Source organism: Nelumbo lutea, chromosome 8 (assembly GCF_056320005.1).
Source record: "Nelumbo lutea isolate HS-2025 chromosome 8, American lotus-T2T, whole genome shotgun sequence".
NCBI classification, from domain to species: domain Eukaryota; kingdom Viridiplantae; phylum Streptophyta; class Magnoliopsida; order Proteales; family Nelumbonaceae; genus Nelumbo; species Nelumbo lutea.
Genome location: NC_142691.1, coordinates 12,511,568 through 12,531,159, shown reverse-complemented (window position 1 = coordinate 12,531,159; position 19,592 = coordinate 12,511,568). Strand labels below are relative to the sequence as shown.

General features: G+C 41.6%; 1 protein-coding gene across 3 annotated transcripts in view; it reads right to left on the bottom strand.

The window, feature by feature from the left end:
- Positions 1-19,592, bottom strand: part of GRV2 (DNAJ heat shock N-terminal domain-containing protein) — a 92,473-nt gene that overhangs the window by 12,982 nt on the left and 59,899 nt on the right. For 2 of the 3 annotated variants that reach the window (XM_088957197.1, XM_088957199.1), the window contains exons 12-20: positions 17,241-17,464; positions 16,791-17,135; positions 9,965-10,259; positions 9,150-9,596; positions 8,733-9,072; positions 8,315-8,658; positions 7,766-8,233; positions 7,532-7,656; positions 3,390-3,513 (exon numbers count right to left, since the gene is read on the bottom strand). In XM_088957197.1, coding sequence (XP_088813323.1) covers positions 3,390-3,513; positions 7,532-7,656; positions 7,766-8,233; positions 8,315-8,658; positions 8,733-9,072; positions 9,150-9,596; positions 9,965-10,259; positions 16,791-17,135; positions 17,241-17,464 — 2,712 coding nt within the window. The remainder of the gene's footprint in view (positions 1-3,389; positions 3,514-7,531; positions 7,657-7,765; positions 8,234-8,314; positions 8,659-8,732; positions 9,073-9,149; positions 9,597-9,964; positions 10,260-16,790; positions 17,136-17,240; positions 17,465-19,592) is intronic. The other variant, XM_088957198.1, reaches the window with a different exon arrangement.

Below are 19,592 nucleotides of genomic sequence, written 5' to 3'. Positions count from 1 at the left end.
GAGAAGAAAGAAGGTTTTGCAATGTAACAGTACTCGTGGCGCCAGTCTTTATTTTACTATATATAGGGCGGCAGAAATAACAAGGGAAAAGACCCTTGTGCCCCTGAGTACAATAACCGACATAACAGAAATAAAAAACGAAATAAAAAACACTTTAATTAGCCAAACATGCCCTAACATCTGCAACTAAGTTATTTTAACACTATTCTAACAGGCCTGATTGACAATGGACTTTATGAAGGGAGTGTGATCCATATACAGGGCCATGTGGGTAGGGGATCGAGGGAGGAGAGCCTTTGCATCTGTCAGTAGACATATTTAGGATCTAGGACAGCCCATTTTCATGCACCTAGGGATGGTAACAATCAACCCAACTTTGTCCCAGGCAAATGGACAATGGCCAGTATTGTGTGATTGGGCCCGATTGACAATGGACTTTATGAAGGGAGTGTGATCCATATACAGGGCCATGTGGGTAGGGGATCGAGGGAGAAGAGCCTTTGCATTTGTCAGTAGACAGATTTGGGATCTAGGACAGCCCATTTTCATGCACCTAGAGACGGTAACAATCAACCCAACTTTGTCCCAGCCAAATGGACCCATGGAAGACCACCTGTATCACCCCCAACTAAGAGAGATACTCACTGAGTTTGCCTCAATATTCTAGGAGCCACCTGCTTTGCCACCTAGCTGAAACCAAGATCATCAAATTCCCCTCCTGCCAGGGACTTCCCCTACTAATGTGAGGCCATACTGTTATCCCCACTACCAAAAAATGAGATCGAGAAAATGGTCCAAGAATTACTCAACAAAAGGTTAATACAACCCAGTCACAGCCCGTTCTCTTCACCTGTGTTGTTGGTTAAAAAAGACATGGAACTTGGCGGTTCTGCATAGATTACCGGGCCATGAACCTTGTCACTATCAAGGACCGATTTCCCATTCCCGTCATTGACAAACTCTTGGATGAGCTGCGTTCAGCAAAGGTATTCTTCAAACTTGACTTACAGGTTGACTACCATCAAATCCAGGTCCATGAAGATGATGTGCATAAGACAACATTCCACACCCATGATGGGAATTATGAATTTCTAGTCATGCCGTTCAGGATGATGAATGCCCCTTCCACCTTTCAGGCCCTCATGAATGATGTTTTTAGGCCCTACTTATGTAAATTCATCTTGGTTTTCTTTGATGACATTCTTGTGTATAGCCCAGGGTGGGAACAACATTTGGCCCATTTGCAGATTGCCCTTCAAACTCTCAAGGCAAATTAGTTGTATGCCAAGGAAAGAAAATATGCCTTCGGATGAACTTGGATACAGTACTTAGGGCATGTTGTGAGGAACGGAAGTTTAGCAGACTGGCAGCAGACCCAGAAAATAGAGAAGCGATGATTCAATGGCCCTAGCCCAGATCTGTGAGAGACCTTAGGGGGTTCCTTGGGCTCACTGGTTACTACCGACGGTTTATTAGAGACTATGGAAGGATAGCAGGCTCTCTAACTCAATTGCTGAAAAAAGACTCATTCAGTTGGGGCTCGATAGCCCAACAGGCCTTTGAAAATCTCAAATCATCAGTATCCTCACCGCTCACCCTAACTCTACCAGATTTCACTAAGGAACTTGTCATTGAGTCTGACGCTTCCAATTTCAGGGTAGGGGCAGTGCTCATGCAAGAAGACAAGCCTCTAGCCTTCTTCAGCAAGGCCCTTTCGAGCTCCACTATGCCTAAATCAGCCTACAAGGAGTTATCGCTGTGGTGATATCTGTTCAACGGTGGAGGTCCTACCTCCTAGGGTGCCAATTCACTATCCGCACAAACCACCAAAGCCTTAAGTTCCTCTTGGAGCAGAAGATCCTCACAACAACACAACAGAAATGGGTGGCCAAACTTCTTGGGTTTGATTATCAGATCGAGTATAGGAGTGGTACTAGTAACAAGGTCGTAGACACCCTCTCTAGACAGTTTGAATGTGGGCCTATGTTGGTGTATCAGCCCATGTACTCACTAATCAAAGACATTAGGAAGGAAGCCTAGCAAAACTCCTAACTCCAATCCATTAAGGATAAATGGGTTCAAGACCCCAGTTCAGCTCCTAATTATTCGGCAATAGGTGGAGAATTATTCTACAAGGGCAAGTTTGTCCTGCCGACCCATTCCGCCGACAATCCACAACTCCTTGAACTATATTACTCCTCTTCCACAGGAGGCCACTTCGGCATCCTCCGCATATATCAGTGGTTGTATTCTCAGTTCTATTGGACCAGAATGAGAAAAAGTGTCCAGGAATTTGTGACCTCCTGTGATGTGTGTCAACGCCAAAAGTATGAGACTCAGATGCCAGCCGGGATACTACAGCCCCTCCCCATTCCAAACAAAGTGTGGGAGGACATCTCCCTAGACTTCATCTCTAGTTTACAGCCCCCCCCCCCCTGCCTTTCAACCAAACTTCCATGATTGCTAGAAGGTCTGTAAGCACAATCCACTACCTTTGGGGTTAGATTAACTTATTGGAACATAACTTGAATTTGACAAGGGTGACCTAGGTGGGATCCAACAATGAGCACCATTAAGACCTAGATATGGTTGCTCACAACCATTGTCTAGTTCAAGATTCAAGATGTCTTTATATCCTTCCATCTGTATAACCTATGAACTTGGAATAGGAAAAAGTTACATAGTATCAAACCCTATATCATAAATGTCTGGAAGGCATTGAATTTTAGGAGTAGGGGAGTGATAAGGAATAGTGAAGGAACACAATTGCTATATTCTCAGGACCAATTGGTGTGGTAGACTCCACAAGAGAAATAATGACAGTCCCTAACTGGCATAAGAAACACAAAATCATTTAACTCTACAAATGTTATCATTGAAGGAGATTCCATAGCAGTCACAAGATGGTTGGAGAGTAATCAGGAGGAAACATGGTACCATAGGCATATTGCCAGGGAGATAAGAAGCATGATGAGGCAGAAGAACACTAGCATTAATTGGGTACCTCGGGCTGCAAACAGCATAGCTGATGGGCTTGAAAAACAGAGGGCAGCAAGAGAAGATATGTTCTGGGGACTGGTAAATTGAGGGGTTATTGTAATTTTTAAATATTGGAGTGCCTACCGAGGCTATCCACCTATCTAAATTATGTACTCAATCTCAGCATTAATAAAAATTTCTCTTTTCTTGCTGATAAAAAAAAAATGTTCGGAAGATGTCATCTGCCTGAAAGTACTATTAAGTGCAAGGAAGATAATAACAATCAATCTCAGACTAATGACAAAACAACTCCTAGAAACCGAGAGATTTTAAAAGTAATTAATATAAATGTTGACTGTAAGTTGTAAATTGCATGTTAAAGTCAAACAAACAAGATATCAGGAATGTACCTCTATTGCCAACACACGCCCGATAGAAGCTTCAGATTCATTCCACTTCATTTCAGAGCAAAATCCATTCCTTCCTCCAGCCCTCCAATCAAGAAGGCCAAGAAGTACTTCAACAAGACCAACCCTACAACATTAAAATTATGTCATTCCACAACTGTTGACAATGAAAGAAATTTATTAATACTTAGCTTCAAGAGGGCCCATTTTGTTCAAATGGATACAGAGGCTCATCCACTCACCAACTCAATGAAGGATAATCTAGCTAGAGCTGGAGTTGGGTGGATTAAGATGTATTGGCAAATCTACCTCCCAAGGTAGCATTATTTCAACTCTTCGGTTTATGTATTATCTCAGAGAGGCTTCCACCAATCATCATCAGCTTTCACATATTACATTTAAGGCAATTTTTATGATGCTAAGGTAGGATACTGAACAGTCTTTAACCAATCAGAAGTTCATGTGAATTTCAATGAATACCACTTGATTGATTTCTTTTGAGAAGAGGTAAAGTAATAAATCCATTAAAAGGAATGATAATGGTTGATTGGTTATCAGTTTTTAAGATATCATACCTTTTCAGTGTCATAGTCGGACTCTATGTTTAATATAATACAATGAAATATAATATTAAATAATATTGGGAGTTGGCCGTTTAATCATTGAAGGTGATTCAAAGATTGTAGTGGGTTGGCTGAAAAAAGGTGAGGGGGTGATTTGGCAGCTTAGAAATGAGTTTAGGTGCTCCAAATGGTTCTCAAAAGATATGAATGTTCAAGTAAGATGGATAAGAAGATCTGCTAAGAGTTTGGCAGACAGTTTAGCTAAGCAAGGGGTTCAAAGACAACATATGTACTGGGCACAATTGTAATATAGTTGTGGGGCTAATTCTGTAATGGGTTTGCTTTCTTGTTGTACTTAATTCTTGTTAATCTTTAATGAAATTCTGATTTTCATGCTGCTGATAAAAAATAATATATTAAATAAGGCTTTTGTTATAATTTCTTCAGTACAATTGATTGCCTAATAGCAAATGACAATATAGACCCCAAGACCCCAATGAAGTCGGTAGGTGTCTTGACCAGCCAAGTTCATTACCTACCTAAACAAGAGTTCAGATCTGCTAGATCTATGGTGTGTCCATTATGGGTTATCTAATATAGATAAACCACATGTCTCCAATTCGTGTAGCCCAATTCGTGTAGCCTATTGCTTGTGTGCAACTGGTAGCAGGGGTGTTAAGCTCCCATTAACCCTATTATTAAAAAAAACTAAAATAATTTTGTTCTAACCCTAACTGCCTTTCCTTTTCACCTTCCATCTCTCTTCCTCCTCCTTTGAGCCCGGCAAAGAAACCATCACTTCATCTTCTTTTCTCACAATGCAGAGATCTCTCACATTCTCATACCACACAGCAAAACAGAACAACCCAGTCAACCACGTTTCTCTGCTTTGCTCTACTCCTTTATGTCTACTTTCTGCTCTTTCCTTCCACAGCAATGATCCAGTGTATTTCCTATCAGTGTTTAGAATCCCCAAAGCCACAGCTAGGAAGATGGAGAAAGTGATGAGAGACATTCTATAGGGCCAAGGTGAAAGGAGAAAGGACCACCTTGTTAAATGGGAGGTAGTGTGTAGAAGGCAAGACGAAGGGGTTTTGGCAAAGGTAATGTTGACATAAGGAATAAGGCATTGCTAGGGAAGTACTTGTGGAGGCTACCTATTGAGAAGGAGAAACTATGGTACAAAATGGTGGTAATCATTCACAGGCTGATGGACAATGGATTAGATGCTAATTTATCTTTAAGGGCAACTTCAACTTCCCCATGGAAGGCAATCAACGCCATCCTTGGTCCTTCCTAACTTTCTAAGCTATATCAGATGTTAACTCCAGCAATACAATCAAGTTTTGGGAAGATTTATGGGCTGGAGAACCCGTTTAAAAGATTGATTTCCCTCTTTGTTTTCACTGTACTCTTTCAAAAGGGAGCCAGTCTCCAAATTTCTTCTTCCCGCCCCAACTTCAAATGGGACTTGATTTTTTGAAGAGGTCTTTAAGATTCAGATATTCCCATCATAACTAACTTCTTGCAAATTCTTGAAGGGGTGTTCTTAGATCCTTCTAAGTCAGATGGTTATATTTGGACTCTCCATCCTTCTGGATCCTTCTCATGTTCCTCTTCTTTAAAATCTTGTGCTCTTCCCTGTCAGATAATTTGGTGTAAGCTTGTCCCTCCCAAAATAATGTTTTTTTTTGGGAGATTTTTCAGATGCCCTTCAGAATAAGAGATTAAACTAGTGTATATCTCTAAAATTGGTGGATTCTCTGCAAAACTGGAAGTGAGACTTGCTATCATTTACTAATCTCCTCTCCATTTGCTAATTGTATTTGGGTATTGTTCTTTCTTTGTTTGGGTGCAGCCATCCAGGTGAACACTCTCCTCTTAATATGAAGACCTTATTTTCCCTAACAACTTTCTCATGGTCAAAGAAGAGGGAAGGATTATGTGGAGGTGTACTAGAAAAACAATTATTTGGACTTTGTGCAAAGAAAGGAACGCAAGAATTTTCAAGGTATGGGAAAGAATCAAGGAAGCATTAATTGAGTGCATTATAGTTAAGAGTAGTTAATTGGGTAAAATCTTTGGAGGCTTTCTCACCTTTTTAACAGAGGACATAGTAAGGAATGAGGGGATAGTGGCTAGGTCTGCCTTTTAGAAGCCCATGGTCCAAAAGGAACAAATACCACCAAAGGAGGGATTCATAAAACTATTGATTTCTCTATTCTTGGGTTCCATTGGAGTTGGTGACTCCTTAAGAGCAGAGATTATGGCTGTGTTTTACAAACAGAACAATGTGCTAGTTAAATGAATTTGAGCAAGCTGCTCATTTATGCAGGGGATTCACATGTAGTAGTTGGCTGGCTGCTAAATAGTAAGAGAGCTTTGTGATCCTATAGGCATGAACTCGAGAAGAATAAATAGATGACTAGGAATTGTCAAGTGAAAACCAAATGGGTGCAAAGGTTGGCTTATTGCAAGGCTGATGCATTATAGGGATCAATTGTTTTGACCTCAATTGTAAAATGTAACTAAACTAAATTGGAGATAATGCCTCATTTCCCAAGGGTTTCTTGTAAATCTTGTATATTGCTGCTGTCAATAATAAAATTTTATTGTTACCTATAATAAAAAAACAACAATGACTTCTGCCGCATTACCCACTTCAATTTCTTTCCTTCCATCCTCCTCTTCTACTTACAGCATCTATTCAGTCCAAGTTGCAGTTTTTCTCTCTTCTCCATATCTCCAGAGTGCCAGCTTCTGTGCATCACTCTGCTGACTAGATTTCTCTATAGTTGATCCTCTGCTCTCTCTACATGTTACAGCCAAAATTTCAGTTGCTGGGAGCAATGGAAGGGATGTTATAGGTGTTGTGTTGATGGTGAAGAATGTTGGAAATCTGACCACTGCAGATTTGAAGGGGGAAGAAGGTCTTTGTCAGAGCTGATTTGAATGCTCCCTAGGATAATAACCAGAACGGTACCAGGATCCGGGTGGCTGTCCTGATGATCAAACATTTGATTGGAAATGGAGCTAAGGTTATTCTTTCTACCATTAGGTGAGTATGTTTTCTTTAACTGTTGTTTTTTTGGTTCTGTTTTGAGTTTTATGAATGGCTAATGAGTGACTAGTAGAATTTCTTTTCCTCAGTTTTTTGCATGCAATTGACCTTCCTGAAGTGAAAGAGGAAAAGTGGGGCGAGGTTAGAACAAAAATTGTTTAGTTTTTTTTTTTTTTTTTTCAAGGTTAATGGGTTATTGCCCCCACTACTGGTCCAACGTGAGCAATAATAAGTTACATGAGTTGGCAACATGTGCCATGTCCATATTGAGTAACCAGACACACCATAGAGGACCTAGCAGCCTGGGATTCCATAGGCAACAATAAATTGATGCTTTAACTATAAAATCTCACAGTGCTTGTGCATCACAATTTCAACCTTGCAAATGAGAAAAGAATAACTTGTTAGAAGCTAAAATAAATCTCAGCTGCTAAGGTAATTTATAGTTGTCAAAAGCACCTAGTCATTACTTCTGCATTGGTTAGGAAAAGATCTTTATGCATTGGAAAAAAGCTACTCACTTCAGTCCTTGTGCAACAAGTGCATCTCTAGCTCTATTTCCTGCAACAACGACACGTTTTAGTGTCTCAAGAGCTAGTATACTCCCTCCTTGCCACCCTATTGCCTTCATTAGCAATGGAACAACCTGAAAACAAGACCAAGATGTGAGTCAATACATGCACATTACCTGGGGAAAAGTAAAGATGATTGGAAAATTCCAAGGAGACAAATCAAATAACATGAGCCTGACTCACCTGAGGAGTCCCAACACTTGTTGCAGCCATAGCTTCCGCACAAGTTGTACTAGCCGCAAGTTGATGTAGAACACGCAAGCAACTAAGTCGCACACGTTCTTGTGGGGTTTGAGTACTAGGTGAAATTTGTCCATCCTCAGTTTCATAAATCTCATCCACTCTTTCACCATCCTTCGTCTCCCCAGAGGCCATCGTTTCTCGTCTTCCTTCATGGGCCATTGCAGCAACTAGTTTCGGTACATATCCAAGATACCCAACATGATCAGCAAGAGCAGGGTGTACTCGTAACAAAGACACTAATGCAGCTGAGAGAAGCAATGGTAGCTCAGACTCAACAGCTTGTACATCATAATGTGTAGCAGCAATGGACGAAACATATTGATCCAATAGGCCTTCTAGGAATCTCTTTGGATTTCGCAACGGAAACTTAGGATCTTTCAGGAACAGTCTTACATAAATCCCACCAACCTGTGTGACCATGGGTATTTGAATACAAAATAGTACAAAGCCATGTTTGACTATAATAATCACAGTAAATATAGATCAAACCTGTGGTTCATCTCTCATTTCCTGTTGCCCAGATGCTTGCTCAGGCACATCCCAATCAATAAGACGTCCTTTCATCTGCTCACGATAGAGGTCTGATGACATTGTAGAAATTTGTGCAGACAAAGAAGCTGCCATTGCTGGTGTCCAAACAAGTTCCGGTGTTTCAGTGGTTTGCTCAAGGGCAGTGACTACAGACTCACCAGGTCCATCCCTGATAGCAGAGACAAGACCATCTGGAAGAAATCTAGTTAGTGTTATAGCCACTCTAGGACCATGCATTGGTTGTCCAACAAGTTTTCCCAACAAGGATGCAGCTGCTGCTCTTTGTTGTAGAGGAATTTCTTCTGCACAGCACAGCACTTGTCAACAACATAATCATTTCATTTTATTAGTAGTAAAATGAGGTTCGAAATTGTACCTTGCAAAGGCAAAAGAAGCTCAAGAATGTAAACTACACCTCCATGCTTGGCAGCAGCCCAAGCAAGCTCAGCGGTGCCTGCCAATGCATAAAGAACATGTAGAGCCCCTTCCCGACAAGTGGGTGCACAATGCAGCATCTGTAATAAAGTTAGAAGATTTGTCCTATCTGCCACCATAGCCTCCAAGCATGGAGCATGGGCCGTCAAAAGTGAAAGCACACGGAGGCAAAGTTCAGAGATATTGCTTTCTGATGCATGAGAAAAACATTCAAAAAGAGGTACTAGCTGTTCTTTACTAGAAAATATTGAAGCCAGATTTGGGTTGCTTGTCAGTAAATTCTGCAATTAAAAACATAAAATGTCAATGCTCAAAATGAAGGAAGAAGGAAATACAGATGCACAAACCAGCAATATACCTGAAGAGAGGTCAATCCCATTTTAAGATTCTTCACCAGCTCAAGATCACTTTTCCTTGTTACTTCTATATCAGAGATCACTGAAGAACCATCATGAGTATGCTGTTCATTAACTGTATCATTAGGATGTTCAGATGAGACTGGGACTGAATCACTTGGATCAGACTTGTTCTGAACATCAAAATCTGCATCCCACTGATTGTGCACTAGACCTGATATAAATTCCAGGAGTGCAATACAGAAAGCTTCCGGTTCACTTATCTCAAAATCAGGTTGGTCATTGTATACCCTGAGGTAGACATTTCCAACATGAAGTTCCTCTGACAGTGCTTGATATCTAAAGGCATGTGACTCCTTCAAGTCATACGAGCCATCAGAACCTTGACTAGCACGCTGTTGATCCACAAATTTCAGTAGTTCCGCTCGGGTTGAAGAGTTCCAAATAATCTGCATTCAGAAATAATTTATAAATTGACCAACAACATTAGAGACTGCGTTAAGTAACCCATTTTATTATCCTCCGGTGTTAGGTAATGGCTACACAGCTCTATGCTCTACAGTTTGTATTTTATCCTTTTAATGTTTAATAATAATTATTATATTTCTAATATTTATTCATTCTTTCTGCTCAGTTTCTAATGTAAGATACATCTGTAACCAATAAATGAACTTACACCAATATCATTGTCAAAAGAAATGTAAGAAATTTCAAACTTCTATTTTCCTTTATTCCCATTTTATGTTAGGTTAAAGCTTCCATTCACTAGAAGTAATTCAAAAAGACTTGCAAACTTTAAACAAGGATCTGCATTTACCTCTGGGGATTCTATATTTGTGTTCAAACTAGTCAAAAGATCCTTGGGTAACTTGTCTTTCAACATATTGGCCAGCTTAGGAGTTAGCAAAGCTCTAATGGCATCTGCTGCACCCTTGTTATAGGGTGTTAGAATTTCATCATTACACAAACCACTGAGCTTTGACAGTGCTTGAGATGCTCGAACAGCATGCATATTTTTAGCAATTTGCACACTAGCACCAACACCATGTGCCTCTGCCATTTCAGCTTCCTCTGCAGTTGAGTCATATTGAAGCAACAATGGTAAAAGATACCTGGAAAAAAATTCAATCAATATTCCAGATATTACATAATTTAACCACAGTAAAATAAAAAGGATATAAGCTTTCACAATTAACTCCAATACCCGGACCAATAAGTTAAACCTCACTGGATAGAATGACTAGAAGTTCAGGACTGTTATCAGTCTTGAACCCTAATGAATCTCAGGATCGAAGATAAGCAGAAAGAAAGAGGAGAGAAGAGAAAGAGGAGAGAAGAGAAAGAGGGAGAAGAAGCGGTAGAACACAAGGGTTGAAAGGAGGAGCAGAAGCTTCATATTCTGCCTCCGCCACTTTAATTAATATTTATAGGTTATGCTCATTACATGGAAAGGACAGATCTGCCCTTAGTCTTTACATAACAAATAGAGTAAAACAAAGACTGAAATAAATAACAACTGAAACAACTAAATGACCAATAGCTAACCCTAGGCAGACTAGAATATCTTCTACCCTACGAACACAGTGGGACCGTAGCTGTGGAGCCCACTTCAGTGTTCTCTACACTCCCCCTCAAGTTGGGAATAAATGTTTATCATTCCCAACATGGATAGATCTGCCTTCTAGCTTCTTCCGTGATACAGCTTTAGTGAGGATATCTGCCAGTTGCATATTGGAGGTGATGTATGGGAGACATACTTCTTGTGATGAGACCCTCTCTCGTACAAAGTGTCGATCAACTTCAATATGTTTAGTCCTGTCATGCTGCACTGGGTTGTGTGCTATATTAATAGCCGCTTGATTATCACAATACAACATCAGGGGCTTCTCATACTCAACACCCAACTCCTCAAGTAGTGATCTCAGCCAAAGAATTTCAGCCACTCCATTAGCCATTGACCTATACTCAGCTTCAGCACTGGATCGAGAGACAACACTTTGTTTCTTACTCCGCCAAGAAACTAGGTTACCTCCCACAAAAGCACAATATCCAGAGGTAGACCTTCTGTCATCAACACTCCCAGCCCAATCGGCATCTGTATAGACTTCCACCTTCATGTGGTCATTGTTCTTGAACAGTATACCTCTACCCGGGCATCTCTTCAAATATGCTAGTATTCTTTCTGCTGCTAGAAGGTGTGTGGTTCTAGGAGAATGCATGTACTGACTGATAACACTAACGGCATAACTGATGTCTGGTTGGGTAAGGCATAGATATAAGAGCTTTCCCACTAACCGCTGGAACATAACTTTGTCTTCAAGCAGCTCCCCACTCTCTGCATTAATCCTGTGGTTCTGTTCAATAGGTGTATCTGCAGGTTTGACACCTAGCTTTCCAGTTTCAGCCAAGAGATCTAACACATATTTCCTCTGAGAGACAAAGATCCCCTGCTTAGATCTAGCAACCTCAATACCCAAAAAATACCGTAGTGTACCCAGATCTTTCACCTCAAACTCTTGATGAAGAAGCTGTTTGAGGGACTCAATCTCATGGTTGTCGTTTCCTGTGACCACAATATCATCAACATAAACTGCAAGTAGTGTCAGTGACGACTCCACCCTCTTGATGAATAATGTATGATCTGACTGGGCCTGTACATAACCGAACTTCCCAAGGGCTAGTCTGAATCTGTCGAACCAAGCTCTAGGTGACTGCTTCAAACCATACAAAGCCTTATTGAGCCGACAAACTTTCTTACCTACATCTGTATCATAGAATCCAGGAGGCAACTGCATGTAGACCTCTTCCTGCAAGTCCCCGTTCAGGAAAGCATTCTTAACATCCATTTGGTACAAAGGCCAAGTGTAGCTTGCTGCAAGAGATAATAGAACCCGAATGGTGGTCATCTTGGCTACCGGGGCAAATGTCTCCAAGTAATCTATACCATAAGTTTGAGTGAACCCCTTTGCAACTAGCCGAGCTTTGTACCTCTCAATGGAACCATCCGCATTATGCTTCACAGTAAATACCCACCTGCATCCAACTGGTTTCTTTCCTTTGGGCAAGTCAACTAGCTCCCAGGTATTATTTTTCAACAGGGCATCCATTTCAACTTGCATTGCACCTCTCCACTCCGAGACTGATAGGGCTTCTTGCACTGTTCTCGGAATAGGGACATCAGCAACAGAGGTGAGATAGGACCTGTAGGAGGGAGATAGGCGATCATAGGACAAAAACTGGGAGATGCAGTGGGCTGTAGATGTGGTGCAATGCCGTTTTCCTTTATGGAGGGCAATGGGAAGGTCAAGGTCATCTGCAGAGGGTGAGGTAGCAACAATGGAAGGAGTCTCTATGGGCCCTGGGACTGTAATATCTGGACTTGGAGCCGCAGAAGAGATTGTAGCTGGCTGGGACTGCTGATGACTAGGATCAATCTGCCTGCATCGCTAATGATAGACTCTCAACTCCCGATCCCTTTGACCACCCTCGCTACTACAACCCTCATCATCAACTGGAATAGGTAAGGGAACAGCCCCAAAGGTATTAACCCTGTCCTCACTGCACTCCTCCTCCCCCTGAAGAAAAAGACCCAAATCTCCACGCTCACTACTCTCCCCCTGAGGAGAGACCCGAGAATTGTAGGGTGTCTCCTCAAAGAAAGTGACATCCATGGATACAAACTTCTTCCCTGAGATAGGATCATAACAACAATAACCCTTTTGAGTTTGTGCATAACCAAGAAAGATGCATTTGGAGGCCTTGGGTTGAAACTTGGAGTGATTGGGACCAAGAAGCTGAACAAAACAGGTACAACCAAATGTCTTGAGGGGAATAATGAACAACTCCTCATTGGGGTATAGAAGGGAAAAATGAGGTTTCATATCAAGAACCCGAGAAGGAATCCGATTAATAAGATATACCGCCGTAAGGATAGCATCACCCCAGAAGCGAATAGGGACATTGGAGGTAAACATAGTACTTCTAGCCACCTCCAAGATGTGCCTATTCTTCCTCTCTGCAACCCCATTCTGCTGAGGTGTATGAGGACACGTGCTCTGGTGGATAACCCCATTATTAAGGAGGTACGATGCCAATGGCTTAGCAAAGTATTCCTTTGCATTATCAGATCTAAGTACTTTTATCCTGGCATCAAATTGTGTTAGGATCATTTGGTGGAAGTTTTGGGTCAGGACAGGCACCTCATCTCGTGATCGCATAAGATAAACCCATGAAAAACGGGTGTGGTCATCAACAAATAGCAAAAATTACCTGTACCCCCCCATAGAAGGAATGTGATATGGCCCCCAAACATCAGTATGCACAATATCAAAAGAACTATTACTCCTTTTATTACTCAATGAACAAGAGTTTCTACAATGTTTAGCCAACTCACAACTTTCACACTTCAACTGAGATGACTCAACAGACTCAAACAAAGTAGGAAACAGACTCTTCAAGGACCGAAAAGATAAATGACCCAATCGGTTATGCCACAACATAACCGGACTCATAACTTGAGAAACAAGTAACTTCTTATCCACTGACTCTTCCCGACGAGAACTCTCCCCGAGCAGATAGATCGCGTTCGTCTCACAGCCAGTCCCAATCACCTTCTTCGTCTCCATGTCCTAAAAAACACATCGGTCAGGAAAAAAAGTTACTGAGCAGTTCAAATGTTTGGTAATGCTACTGACGGAAAGGAGGTTAGTATCCAGTTTAGGAACATGCAAGACAGAGGACAAGGATATAGTATCTGACAGTTTGATGTCACCTTTGCCAGAAATAGGGACAAGAGAGCCATCAACTATACATACTTTATCCCTACCAGAAGATAAGTGATAAGTAGTAAACAGAGAGGGCAAGCTGGTCATATGGTCAGATGCACCTGAATCTATTACCCAACACGGTTCAGTAGTACCTGGAGCGGAGGCATGGTAGGCTGAGGCTCGAGTACCTGAGTGTGCAAAGGCCGATGTAGCTGGAGCTGATGATGACTGCGGTAACTGAGCTGAACTGCCAACTTCCTTCTCCAATTGTATTAGAGCTGCCCGAACTGCAGCTAAGGTCTCTAATGGTGTGCCTCTCGTGCCAGATGAGGATGCTGAATCAGTAGTCGTAGCCACATGAGCATTACTCCTTTTATTTCTCAACTTTGCCGGGACCAAATGTGGATGCAGCTTCCAACATGTTTCTTTTGTGTGTTTAGGTTTCTTGCAATGCTCACACACCACATCCCTTTTGTCTTCCTTCTTTCTGTCCCTCTCTGAATCACCCTCTGTTTTGGGTTTGACAACTACCAAGGTAGTGTAAGCGGCTGAGGTTGCATCATGACTTTCCTCCTAGTCTCTTCACTGTGCACTAAAGAGTATGCCTGAGAGAGGGTCACACTATCTCAGGTCAAGATCTGCTGCCTCACAATATCATATTCTGAATTCAGTCCTGCCAGAAACTCAAACACTCTGTTTGTCTCAATGTGCTTTCTATGTATCTGAGCATCTTTGGGACTCTCCCACTCAAGAGTCTCTAAGTGATCAATCTCATGCCACAGGGACTGCAAGTTAGAGAAATAGACCGACACCGGTTTCTCTCCTTGTTTAAGGGCATTCACCTCACATTTCAACTCATATGCTCTGGCAACATTAAGGGGTTAGGAGTAGGTCTCTTTCATCACATTCCATATCTCCTTGGCTGTCTTTGCCCATAAGTAATTTCGGATGATATGGGGCTGCATTGAATTACAGAGCCATGTCATAACCAAGTAGTTTTCTTGGACCCACTTGGTATACGTAGGGTCTCCCTTGGAAGGTTCTACTACATCTCCCAAGAGATACCCTACTTTGCCCCTTCCCCCAATAGCCATCATGGCTGATTGGGCCCATTCCAAGTAGTTTGATCCATCAAACTTTACGGTTGTAATCTATCTTTGCCCATAAGTAATTTCGGCTGATATGGGGCTGCATTGAATTACAGAGCCATGTCATAACCAAGTAGTTTTCTTGGACCCATTTGGTATACGTAGGGTCTCCCTTGGAAGGTTCTGCTACATCTCCCAAGAGATACCCTACTTTGCCCATTCCCCCAATAGCCATCATGGCTGATTGGGCCCATTCCAAGTAGTTTGATCCATCAAACTTTACGGTTGTAATCTGAAAACCTGTCTCAGAACCACCACCATAACTGTTGTTCCCAAAACTGCCTTCTGCCTGATTCTTAAGCTCCATTTCAGTCAAGAACCAGAAGTATCAAAGATTATGGTTACTACAGTCAAAACCAGCACTAGAAGTCCCAACAACAGTCACAAAATCAGTGGAGAACCAATCTGTACTCACGATAGATGTGCATGAAATATATATAAGACTGATCTGAAATCAATAACCACACACAACAGCAACAGTCCGAACTGTTTTCACCCCTTCAAAAGTGTTTGAAACCCCAAAAGAAGACTGAAACACAGTTTGAAGGGCAATCTAATATGCTGAAGCCAATTCGAGGTTTTAATCAGTCCTAAGAGCCTTACGGATAAAGTTTGTATTAGGGTTAATATGAAACCCTAAAACTGATCAATGTTGAGGAGAATTCTAGGGTTTGCCGTAGGAATAAGATCACAAGTTTCGGCCTAATACTAGGGTTTGCCGTAGGGATAGGACAAAACCCTAGAGAAACCCTAGAGAATAGAGAGATAAAACCCTAGAGTAGTTCGGCCACCCTTACTGGATAGGTCCAACCTATCTTTTCTGATGTTACTTCTCTCATAAAGTAAAAAACTTACAGTAGAATGCAGTTCGCTGCCTACCAAGGTTACCCGAACCCTAGCCTTCTCTGATTTTTCCTGATCACCAACTTGCTACAACTGTGATACTTCTTCAAACAGCTGCTAATCCTCTGGAGATCTCCAAGAACCAGTCAACGAACTCTGCTTTCTCAGTCTTCCAGCATTAGATGGTTCTCATGTGGTCGGCTGGACTAGACTCACATGAGAGAACCTGGCTCTGATACCAACTAGAAGTTCAGGACTGTTATCAGTCTTGAACCCTAATGAATCTCAGGATCGAAGATAAGCAGAAAGAAAGAGGAGAGAAGAGAAAGAGGGAGAAGAAGCAGTAGAACACAAGGGTTGAAAGGAGGAGCAGAAGCTTCATATTCTGCCGCCGCCACTTTAACTAATATTTATAGGTTATGCTCATTACATGGAAAGGACAGATCTGCCCTTAGTCTTTACATAACAAATAGAGTAAAACAAAGACTGAAATAAATAACAACTGAAACAACTAAATGACCAATAGCTAACCCTAGGCAGACTAGAATATCTTCTACCCTACGAACACAGTGGGACCATAGCTGTGGGGCCCACTTCAGTGTTCTCTACAGAATGGAATGGCAGAATAGGGTTCATGTGACCAACCCCATAAAGTTGGGACAAGTCTTAGATGATGGTGGCTCAGACCAACAATTTAAACTTGTTTACTCGTGTAGCACATAAGAAAGAGGATCTCTTTTTAGGGTAGGTCTCTATGGTGACTTCCCATCTTGACATTGTTATCTTGGCATAATTTTGACACCCTTTTATTGTGCTCCTCTTTCTTGTAATGGTTCTTTTGACCAACCGTAAATTATAATAGAGGAAAGCCAAACCAGAAAGGTACCATAGTACACCAGCTTTTAGTAACGCATCCTGCATTTCAGATGATACAGAAACATGTGCAGCAGTTTGAAGTGCAGCATCAACAGCTGCAGGCACAAGCTCTAGTTCAGTACAATGCACAATATCCTCAACCAATCCACCGAACTTGAGCATCTCAATTCTGGCACTCTCAAATTGACTTAAGACAGAAAATGTTTGCATCACATTTGTAACAATAATGGCAGATGGTTCAGTTGCAGGAGTAGTTGGCTGAACTACACACATGCAACGAGAAAGAAGAGTTGCAAGAAGAGGTACTCCACCATCTCTGACAAGCTCTTCACCATTCAGTGAAGAAGATGCACACCTGAAAAGCAGGGAAAACACAATATTAAGTGTGAGCCATCAAATTATCAGTCAAAAGATAGATTGAAGTTTGACAAACAGGAGGTATTGGTAATGAGCATTTTACGTCAGCCAAATGAGCTCTGAGGCAGCAACAAGAAGGGGTGCTCTATCTGAGGAGAGAAAATTGTTGTCATCCTGATCCACAGTTACAGCATTGAGCAACATTGGATAACCAGCATATTTGAAGGGTTCTAACACATCTCCATATCGCCTATACAATATGCATTGTCCTTTCAGTAAAAGCAATAGCCTCCAAAGTTGTGGACCTTGCAATCCTTGCATGCTAGCCTGAAAATGCAACATATATTATATTGTTATATTGTCAGCAAAACTTAGAAAAGAGAGATGAAGTAGAAAGCCAGATTTCCCTAAGTTGTACTGAAGTGTGTGAGAGAGAGAGAGAGTGTGTGTGTGTGTGTGGGTATCCATCCATTCATTAAGAAGCAAAAACAGGAGAATACAAGATATGGACAACCAGCTCCCACAGCACACACATTCAGTGTGTGTGTATGTCTGTGTATCCATCCATTCAGTAAGTGCAAATACGTACATATGTATGTATGTATGTATGTATGCATGCATGCATGTATGTATAAAAGGCCATTACCAAATGTTCTTGGGAGGGGTGGACTGGATATGGACATAGCCTTTGGCACATATACAAACACACATCTAGGTTAAGCATATGCACTTGCACACAACTAAGCCATGCCCCAACTATATGGGGTCAGCTACATGAATCATGTTCCAATATTTTTTTGAAGAGTAAAAAGAAAAATATTCATTGCTTAATACAACCATCAGCAGATGATGAGGCAGCACCCGGATCAAGAAAACTCAACACATGAAAAATACATCAGCATAAGAGAATGAGAGGTCTAATCTGTAAGTTGGATTCGGAAAAAGCCTATGATATGGTGGACTGGTCCCTCCTCTTATGTCTTTGCAGAAAATTGGCCTAAGAGCTAGATGGAGAAAGTGGATATTTGGCTGTGTGAAATCAGCACACTTCTCAATTCTGCTAAATGAAGTGGCAAAAGACATCTTACCCATTAAAAGAGGATTAAGGCAGGGAGATCCTCTCTCCCCTTTCTTGTTTACCTTGGTGGCTGATCAAGAAGGTCTGTTTAGAGGTTGGAGAATTTGTAGGGATGAGGTTGTAGTGACTCACTTGCAGTTTGCAGATGACATAACTATCTTTTGTGAAGATTGTGAAGAACCCAACTTGAGAAACTTGAAAGCTTTAGTAGATGACTTCCAACGGATCTCAAAGTTGATGGTCAATTAGAGTAAGAGTTATGTGGTAGGAATCAACTTTGAAGAGCATGTTGTCCGGTCCTCGGCAGATATACTAGGTTGTGAGGTGAATTCTTGGCCCCTAGAATATCTTGGTATGCCTTGGGGGAGGGGATCCGAAGTCTGAGAGCTTTTGGAAACCAATTGTAGAAAGATTCACCAAAAAACTACCCATGTGGAAGTTACATATCAATGGAGGGTAGAATCACTTTGATTAGGTCCACCCTAGCAAACTTGCCAACCTACTTCCTTTCCACCTTTAGGATCCCAACAAAGGTAGCTAGGTAGCTAGAGAAGATACTGAGGGGCTTTTTGTGGGAGCCAAGAGAGGAAAGAAAGACCACTTGGTAAAAAGGGAACAGGTTTGTAAACCAAGGAGCAAGGTGGTTAGGCATTGGAATGTATTGAAAAGAAATACAACACTTCTAGGCAAATGGCTGTGGAGATTTCCTCGCGAGGAAGAAAGACTTTGGCACAGGGTCATTGTAAGCATTCATCGTGTATCAGACAATGGTTGGGATGCAAAACTAGCTTCAAATACATCTTCAAGCTCCCCTGGAAAGCAATCACTGAGGTATTGCCTACTTTCCTTGATTTCATTCCTCTTGATGTTGGGAATGGGAATAAAGTTTTATTTTGGGAAGACCTTTTGCTCAGGGATCAGCCCCTTAAGCTACTTTTCCTGAAGGCTGAACCCGTTGCCATGTTAGGTTTGTCCTTAGAAAGTGGGGTAAATTGGGATCTTGGCTTCAAAAGAGGTGTGAGAGATACTGAGTGCAATTCCATCCTTCATCTACTTTCTCTATTGGAAAAGGTCTACTTGGATTGATCTGCCTCAGATAAAAGAATTTGGCATCCAACCCCTGATGGTCTGTTTACTTGTGCATCATTTTTTAACCAACTTACCAATACGGACTCTGTGGGAGTGACTTCTCCTGTGAAAGAAATCTGGTGCAAACCAATCCCTCCTAAAGTTCAAGCTCTTTGTTGGGAAGTATTTTTAAGGAAGGTAAACACCTGTGACGTGCTACAAAAAAGAAGGCCAAATAAGTGCCTCTCTCCCCATGTGTGCATCCTATGCAAGGCTTGTGGTGAAATCCTTCCTCACTTATTTGTATCC